Genomic DNA, 10,000 nt, shown 5'->3' with positions numbered 1-10,000 from the left:
CACTCACTCACTCACTCACCCACCCACCCACCCACCCACCCACTCACTCACTCACTCACTCACTCACTCACTCACTCACTCACTCACTCACTCACTCACTCACTCACTCACACACACACACACACACACACACACACACACACACACACACACACACACACACACACACACACACACACATACACACACACACACACAGTTCAGGTATATTAATTCAACTTGAAATATTAAATAACACCGCATAATGGAAGTATTGGTGATACTATTGCAACAACCACAATCAATACCACTGCCATTAGTACTTATGTTGATACTGCTACAAGACCTGCAACTACCTGTCCTCTGTGTATTTTGTCTTTTTGTGTTTTGTTTGTAAGTCTGTGCGCGCGCGTGTGTGCGTGCGTGCGTGTTTGTTTCCATTAAGATAAGACCTGCTGTACACTTAATTATTCCATGTAATGTATAGCTTTATACATCGGCATACCTGATAATTTCTTTGGTGGCAAACCTCTTACTTGCCAACAATTTGAGCAACTTTTTTCTTTTCTTATCCTAAATAAGGAGCATTATACTGCAGCCCGCTAGTCATATTTATTAGGGGGTGCAGGGGTTTATACTGCAGACAAAGTGGGTCTTTTTTATACCATATTTGCCGAGTGAGGGAATTAATTAGGCTACCGAGAGCGCGCTGAGAGGTGCGTCCCTTCTCGGCACGCCCCTGATTCCGTTCTCCGCATCCATTCAAAGGAAAAGCCTTAATCGCATTGCGTTCCGTTGCAGATGGGGCAGGACAAGCCGATGGCGCTGGTGGACACGGTGGTGAAGACGGAGTCGAGCGCCCCCCCGCACGTGTCGGCGCTGGCGAAGGCCCTGGAGAGGCCCCTCGCGGACGCCAAGGTCATGAACGGCTCGTCCATGTTCCAGGCGTCGTTCCAGCAGAGTTTCCAGAAGGTCACGTCCCTGACCGGGTCAACCGTGCACACCCAGCCCGGCCTGACCCCGCTCATAGCCACCACGTCGTCGCCGATGCTGGCCAATGGTAAGGGGCCTTGTTTGACGCGCGAGGGAGCTAGGCCGAGGGACTAATTGGGGTTTTAATTGCTTTTTGGGGAGTTTATTTGGCTCAGAGGTAGGGGAATAGTTGGTTTAGGCTCGTGTGTTTCATGTATTCTTAGTTGCCACAGTAGCAAGGGCGAAAGGTAATCATAGTTAGGGTGGGTTTAGGGTTGAATTGTTATGATCATTTGTAATGTACGTATTACCTGTGAAGTAATATAAGAAAGTGTGAAATAAGCAAACATTATTTTCAAGAAAAATTACAATGCCAGACCTTAATTTACAATAATTAATTGAAAACTGCCAATATAAAAAAGGAGAAACAGGTATTCCATAGATAGCCTAGCAAGCTGAGCAATATTTTGAATAATGTTTTTTTCTGACCTAATGCCTCCTTCCCACCCACAGGGCCAACAGACCTAAGTGTAAAGGGAACCTCAAAGCCAACCCGGCCAACACTCAACGCAGTAGAGGTGGCTGCAGTGCGGCAACTCATTACCGGGTACAGGGAGTCAGCTGCCTTCCTCCTGAGGTCGGCAGATGAGCTGGAAAACCTCCTAATTCATCAACAGAGTCCTTAGTGTACTGGTTGCATAGCCAGTGTCTGACTGTGTATATGTGGAAGTTCTGTATTGTATATTCAACGGTATGACTTTGTACATGTGAATTTGCTGGTGTTAATGGCTGTCTTATTGCTGCTCACTCTAAGATGTATATGGTACAATTTCAATGTTTTATGAACATAGTTGTAAGAGTATTTATTTACAAACTTTTGAGTTTGTCTCCAAGCCTGTATGGGAAAAGCATGAATGTGTAAATACTGGTGCTGTCCTCCATGTCCAGTCATTCTGTATAAATTATGAACTGATAGAGAATTTTTAGGTTGTTTGTACTGACCTGGAAATTTTTAGGCATGTAGCTCCATACCCACCCATGTGGAAAAAGGATTATTGCTTAGGGTTCACTAGAGATTTTCATATAGTTTACAATGGAAGTGCCTCTTCACCCTCGAAAGATCAGTGTTGAACTAACATTAAATAAGGGGACATTAGATTAGCAACTATTAGGAAGATAGTAACTTCACAGGTTCCTGAGATTTCGCTCTCATGATATGAATTAAACCATTACTGAGTCTTCAGTGTGCTACACAAAAAGACTTTAAAAAGTTATTTGTATTTTTTCCCTGTAAATTGAAAATATATATACAGTATATATATATATATATACACACAGAGATTTTATGTATGAAAAAGGAAAAATCAGTTCGTAAAAAAAAATGCCACTTTTATTTTACATTTTCATAATTGACTTATTTTCCTTTGTGAGTATTTAATTTCTTGTATATATGAAACTACTACAGTATCAAGTTAGGGGAAACAGAAACAGGTAATACTGTAGGCAAAACATGCAAAGTGTTATGCATGTCTTGGTTCTAGCTTCGTCTGACAATACTTAAATGAGATAGGAGTGTGAGGGTAAGTTTTATGTCTGAAAAGAAATCTCTACACTTTGAATGTATTTGTGTAGATGTATATAGGTAGTGCCCCAATAAACACTTACAAAAATGTATGATGTCCTATATAGGAAATGTATGTTTGCCATAGAATGCCATACAAATTCAGTGTTATGGAAATCTGGGCGTACAGCGTTGTGGGATTCATTTCCATAGATCTGCTTGGTAATAGCCTGTAAAAATTTATGTTAGTAATGCTTTCATTGTTTGGTACTGTAACGAAAAAGGAAAAGCCAATTTTACTTTGATTATGCTTTGACTGTTAAACACAACAGAGCACCATGACAGTATGTGCTAGCTCACCCCAGCATATCAAAGAACAGAATACTAGCTAAACAAACATAGGGATGAAGTAAATATTAACTTGTTAAGGCATAAGCAATTAACTGCCATAAACATTCACTGAATTAATTTGTTTTTTCCCCACGACTAAGTGTCACCCCGGCCCCCTGCTCAAGATTAACTTCACTGGTTTCTGCGCAGGCCTTGGTTAAGCAACGTGATATGGTTATGTTGTGTTCCATCTTTGCCAAAATTGTTATTTTATTATTTTTTTGTCTATTTATTTTTATGTATTTTCTGGTAATAGTCAGAGAATTTTTTATTTGTTAGCATTTTTGGAGACTGTTTGGACATTGACATTGATAAGTGTGATGTAAGCTGTAAATCATAAGATTATTGTGGCAGATTTTAACTGTATAGAGAGAGAAACAAACAAACAACAAACCAAACAAAACAAATGCAACGCAACACTATACAAGTACAGAAACAAAAAATTGTAGTGTGCTAGTTCCGAACACATAGTTGAATCTCCCTTCCTCCTGCCCTTGAATTTAGTGTACACTGGGCACCTCTGCATCTAGTCACTTCTGCGGATATCATTCCACTCGCATTCAGACATATTTTGTGGACAGACTGTCTGTGAAGAGCAATCATCATAGCCAGGTTCTTTTTTGTTTCAAACTTTTAATGTATTACTTTTTTTGTACTGAAATCTTTCGAAGTTAGCACTATGTTGCAGTCATTTACTGTCAGTATTTAGGATATTACACATTTTGAAAGGAAAACCAAAACAGATTGTCAAGATACCACAGTTTGATATTAAGGTGTTACAGTTGGTTGCATACTTGGACAAAGGTTTTTTAATGATAATGTCAGTACCATACAGAATATTATAATATATTTCATAGTCATTCCATTTTCTTGGCTTTTATTTTTTCATCTAAATCATTGACAGTATTTGTAATATATGTAAATCACATTTATTTCTTTAGGGTTAAAGATGTTAGGTATTGTTCAACTGGCTATGATGATTGAAGGATTCTTAAATTATTGTCATTATTTGGTAAAACAAGTTCATTACAATGTTAATTTCCTATAATTATTTTGTTTAATTATTATCATGATTGTTTTAACTCTTCATACCAAAGATAGGAGATATTTATCTGTATATATGATCTCATTCTCCTGCAAGTAAAGTTAGTAATTCCCTGTTTTTTCTTTTACTTTTTTATTCATTGTTGTGAACAATGGTGGTTTTCTTAATTTATTTATATTAATATAGGAAGAGTATATATACATATAGTCTATTATTTGGGTATTTTCTGTATTCCTAATTCAGTGTTTTTTACTGTTCAAGTTGAGTCACTTGGTGTATATAACAGAAATGAAATGTGTTTTTTATTTTTTGTTCAACCTTATGGCAAGGAATCCTAATTGTTTTTATAGGTTATGTATATTATATGAAAAGTGTAAATATATAAATGCAAAACAAAAATATTTTACAATGAATGTTCTAAATGTATGTAAGAGTATGCATTAGTCATATTATTAATATTATTATTAGTTCTCTAATTTTTGCATTGCATTATGATTTACCTCTGTTGTACAATTCATTTCTGGATGTATACATGGAAGATGAGATTTGAAGCACCACTGATACTTGTTTTCTGTTTTAAATAAGAGAGATTGTAAAGAAAAGAAAATATATATATATAATTGTCCCAATGTAGATTTCTTCCACTGGTATAGGTATAGAAAGATTCATTCCCTTTTATGCTGATGAACCTGCACTTCTAAGCACAGTCACCGATGCAAAGTGAACCTAAAGTTGTTTTTCTATGTTAAATACAAGGTAAAAATAGTAAGACGTTTCATATATATCACTGCAACTTCTACTCTTTAAGAAAATCATAAACTTTTGTTATGAAGATCATGTGTTGGAAGAGTGCAGGTGCATTATGCAAATGCAAGTGCCAGCCTGTTTGACAAAGGTTGTTACAGGTCAGAATATTATCTTTGTACTGATGATGGAAATAAATGTAATTGTTAGATGAAACATTTTATTGAAACCTATCACTTTGATTTGCTTGAAAAAAAAATAGCTGTGATAAAATGAGGATTGTTTATAAAGTTTTTTTTTCAGAATTACAAGAGGTTCATATGCATCTTTTTTACAATCAGATGCATTAATAAGTAAAACAAACTTTGATACATTCCTTGGATATCTCAATTAGGGTGAATTTTAAGTGACAATTAAAAAACAGAAAGAATACATAAAAAGGAAACCAAGAAATTTCAGAAAAAATGCAAATATAGCAAAGCAGGAATTTCAGAAAATGTAATATATCAGCTCCATCAAGAAAATTGGGTAAAGTACAGATGGAGATTTAACAAGTTTACGTTTAATACACCATAATATTCTTGCAGTGAAAGGAGGGAAGACTGATTATTTCTGTATAATAGTAATAATAAAAAATATTTTGGAATTAAAGTTCTATAAGGCTGCCAGAGAGAGAGAGAGAAATTCATCTTGAAGCATAGGAGATAATAATTATATCAAACACCGCAAAGCCACCTGCAACCTCCCACTTACCAAATTTCTCAAACCCAAGACATGAGTTCTTTATTTTTTCCCCTCGCCTGACCTATAACCTCCAGTCAACTCTCACCGCATGCGCCAATTTCGTAATTCAGCCAAATGGGCATTTTCAGCCTCCTCCCCCCCCCCCCAATCAGTTACGAGAAAATCGGCGGTTATGCGAATTGCGTCAGAGTAGCACTCGTGCCTTTGGTTGGTCTGTTTGCGGGAATGCCCAGCACTATGTGTAAGCACCATTAGACCATTCCACTGTCGCGGTTTAATGATAGAAATAGACATAAAGCAGGATGCATGGCTGCGGAAAGCTTCCAGAGTGCGACACTAATAGATGAGAGGAAAGTATCTTGATAAGAAACTGTAAGGCCCTCGTGATGCTTCATTTGGCTAAAAACGGGTTCGCACGAGATCAAATTCCATCTGAATTGCACGGTATCAGACCTGTTATTAGTTGAACAAGTGACCAGACCTATGCAAACAAGTCAGATATATAGCATTGCACAAGGAGAGATACAAGTAATTCATAGAAAATCGGCCTTTAATCAAAATTTGCAAAAAATGACGAGAAAACACTGACTTGGTAAGTAACCATACTCCTTGAAAAGCACCATCTGCAGCGCTTTACGTTAGAAAGTTCCGCTTCCGACCAAGGTCTATATAAGTACGCTAGCGAAGACACTCCAATATCACCGATGGAGTATTGCATCAAAAAATACTCGACGAATGAAGTTCAGATTTCGGCTGATACTCCACAAGTAGTTGGGAATAGCTTGGCCACAAGGGAAAGTGAATCGAAATACGTGTTGCGCTGGGAATCGTTTCAGTACCAGGGAATATCTTGCAAATCCCAGAAGTATATTTTATGCATAAACATTTACAAATGACAAGGAAACTTGATCAGGCATTGATATGCTACAGTATAGTCTAGCAGAGCAATGAATGCAGTGATACCAGTGGCATGCAGAGGTCTGGTGATGCCCGGGGCCAACTCCTTGATTGTGTGCCCCAAAGATTCAAGTATAAGGCCTCGTACCGATAAATATTATGAGAAATAGGGATATTATGAATATGTAAACACAGATGAAACATTAACAAAACTCTTTATCCGATTTAAATATAAATTTCAAAATCAGTGTCTTATTTACCTCTCTAATTGGATGTCTCCCATTCGAACGCCTGAACCGTCATCGCTCGCCCTCCTCTGCACCGAGTGATACGTTCTTGCCCGAACATAATGGTATTGGTAACACTTAGAAAAGAGCCAATAGTGATCCTTGTGGGATTTTACGAAGGAAATTTGTAATCAAGGAGTAAAGAATTGACAGTCACCCTACTCCCAGGAGGAGACTGAAATTGCTCTCATAAAGCCATCGTGAATAAAGATGAAAATTAAGGAAATAATCATAAAGAACACATTTGCTTGATGATGGAGACTACTCCACACTATATAAGTCTCAAGCAAGGTCTATATAAGTACTTATATAAACATTGGTCCCAAGCTCGTTGCGTGACGAAGCTGCCTCACGCATACTGTCCTCCGAAAGTAAAGAATAAAAAACCTCACTTCTTCGGTGTCGCAGCTGGAAGTAACCACCTTCACCGTCTGAGATTTCTGTCGTTTCAAAATTCACTCTCACGTTCAACTTGCAGGCGCCTTTTGCAAGAACAGAATCCTTGTGTTAGTAAAGTTAGATTTCAGAATCGGTTTTCCCAGACACAACCTCCATCGCAGTTAGTTACTACAAAACTTCAGATCCCAAGTTAATGCATTATTAAAGTCGCAGGGTACAGCTTCTAATATAAATCATTTTAATAGATTTAGCATTTTCAACCACCTGTATTTATGTAACCATTTAGGAACAGAAGGACAGGCACAAGGGCAAAGCTGGTCGAACTCGATGAAAGTCTTACGAGGGCGGAATCTTATTATTGATGTTATTCTTGCGTCCATTTCAGAACATCCCGGAAATTCTATCGCTTCTCTTTGACCTACGACAACAGGGAAAGGTGGATCGGCAGTATATATATATATATATATATATATATATATATATATATATATATATATATATATATATATATATATATATATATATATATATATATATATTTGTGTGTGTGTGTGTGTGTGTGTGTGTGTGTGTGTGTGTGTGTGTGTGTGTGTGTGTGTGTGTGTGTGTGTGTGTGTGTGTGTGTGTGTGTGTGTGTGTGCAGTGACATAGATAGGGCGGGGGGCAAGGGAGGGGCGTTGTACCCTATCTCAAGTAATGCTGCGTTCAGAACTGCTCGTCTATCCCGTCCAGACCACTTGTCCAGCAGGACCAGCAGGACGAGATGCGCCGCGTTCGGAACCTCCAAGACCCTTTCTGCCCAGAATGCAAACATTCACTTTTTTATCATACCGGTGTCTTTATTTTACACGCTGCATAGGTTTTGTAATTCCTTTGATGTACATTTTACTTACCTGCAACTGACAAACACAAAAATATCCTTTGATAACACCAATTAAGGGTCATAAAATTACCCACCAATATCTTGTGGTTACCTGCAACTGTCAATGTTTACATACAAAATCTATTGTGACGTCATCTCGTCCTGCTCGGCCACCCTCGCAGGAGGGCGAGTTGGACGAGCTAGACTAATTGTCCGGGACGAGATAGTGGAGGTTCCGAACGGTCAAAACATCTCGTCCAACTGGCCTGGACGAGATAGACGAGCAGTTCCGAACGCACCACAAGAAATCAGTTTTGTCGGAAATTTTCAATTCTTGTCGGAAAAATGTTACGGCAGTCTATTTTCTTGTGTGTGCTTGTTGATTTTTAGCAAATCTAAATTAAATTTCGCTCAATTATCTCTGTTTAGATTATCTATTTCCAAATGCTTTACCGCAGTGTTCATACAAAAAGGCTTAAATTGAACGTAGCATACCTGTATGAGTCCAGAATTCCATTGGTCTAAACGTAAGTGGTTAATTTAGCTCAAAAATGTTCACTAATGAACTTACCAACAACAAACAATAAGACCATTTTGTCGGAAAATCTATGGATTTTACCACCCCTGTTAAATTCCCAATTTACGCCACAGTATATATATATATATATATATATATATATATATATATATATATATATATATATATATATATATATATATATATATACTCTATGTATATATGCATATACATACATACATATATATGTATACGTATACAGATACATACATACATACATACATATATGTATATATATATATATATATATATATATATATATATATATATATATACAGGTATGCATGTACGTATATATACACATATGTGTATGTATAAACATATATGTATATAGATATGAATATATATAAATATATATATATATATATATATATATATATATATATATGTATATGTATATATGTGTGTGTGTGTGTGTGTGTGTGTGTGTGTGTGTGTATTTATTTTTTTTCGCAGAATGACAGACGGATACAAACATAGACAGACCGAAAGAATTATAGAGAAAGGGGGAAGAGAGAGAGAAAAGGGGAGAGAGAGGGGGGGGGGGGGAGATCGAGCGATCCGTGAATGAATAGACTGTCACAGAAAGGGAGTAAGAAAACAGAAAGACGAAATTCCAACCAAGATTTTCAAACTGCGCGCCAAAAAAACAAAATTTATCCAATCTTACCCATTGATACATAATCAAAACTATTTCCCCAAAACCTCTACAAACATATTTTAAAAATAAAGCAATAATTACAACGCACAGAAATAAGTAAAATCTCTCTTATACGCCCCCCTAAAGGATCTAAAATTATCTTCACTGCGAATTGCAGAGGAATATTGACCTAAATGTTTGTTATGAGTTAGTATCACAGGGAGGAGGGACACAACCTCATATTTTCCACTCATTTCGCCTCATTTAAGGTCCTGTCCCTGGTTTTTGGCCACTTTGAAGGTACGTTGAATAAGAAATGAGACGATGAAGAAGCTCAAAAAAGTAAAAAACGCGACAAGTTTAGGAATTTTGAGTGACTTTGTGATCGGGAGTTTTAGGTGGTAGTGAAATTTTCCTTCTGGTTTTGTTTTCTATTTCCTTTAGACTTACAAGTTATTCACGCTTTTGTGGATTCTGTTGAGGAATGGAAGACGTTTTTCACTGATCACTGGGAAGGTAATGGAAGTAATGTTAATGGAGAAGTCCCTCAATGACAACCTCTTGAATTTCGTTATTATGATAAATTCTCACGTACTTCAGATCACTTACACATTTCCTTACACTTTTCCTCGACGTGACAGAAGGCTCAAAATCTGGTGTCCAATGCTACAATGTCGAAACGTTTTATCTTAAAAGAATATAGGCATGGGGTGTTGCTGGACTTTGTCAGAGCACTGACAGGCGTGGAGGCCAAGGGCAGACGTGCTTGTGCCTTTGAAATATCAACTAGTGTATCACGAGAGTCTCTACGTATGTTGATCATTTGGGGGTTTGTGTTTAATTTTGGTATATGTATTTATTAACCCAATTGCGACGGGTGTCCCATATATGAGACACCCGAAA

The 10,000-nt window shown here is 37.2% G+C and overlaps 2 protein-coding genes across 3 annotated transcripts in view; both read left to right on the top strand.

Moving 5' to 3' along the window:
• Positions 1-4,900, top strand: part of LOC113809651 (nucleolar protein 4) — a gene marked incomplete at its 5' end in the record, with an annotated part of 215,817 nt that extends 210,917 nt beyond the window's left edge. The window contains 2 exon segments of the mRNA XM_070127019.1: positions 781-1,039; positions 1,465-4,900. Of these exon segments, the coding sequence (XP_069983120.1) occupies positions 781-1,039; positions 1,465-1,637 (432 nt within the window).
• A 4,364-nt stretch (positions 4,901-9,264) lies between these two features.
• The window catches only part of LOC113809649 (plasminogen receptor (KT)), a 26,691-nt gene continuing 25,955 nt past the window's right edge, over positions 9,265-10,000 (top strand). For both annotated transcript variants that reach the window (XM_027361303.2, XM_027361302.2), the window contains exon 1: positions 9,265-9,397. The gene's annotated coding sequence lies outside the window, so the exon portion shown is untranslated. The remainder of the gene's footprint in view (positions 9,398-10,000) is intronic.

The sequence above is a fragment of the Penaeus vannamei genome, chromosome 11, assembly GCF_042767895.1.
Source record: "Penaeus vannamei isolate JL-2024 chromosome 11, ASM4276789v1, whole genome shotgun sequence".
NCBI classification, from domain to species: Eukaryota; Metazoa; Arthropoda; class Malacostraca; order Decapoda; family Penaeidae; genus Penaeus; species Penaeus vannamei.
Note: the sequence above shows the minus strand (reverse complement) of the source record. Positions and strands in the feature narration are given on the sequence as shown.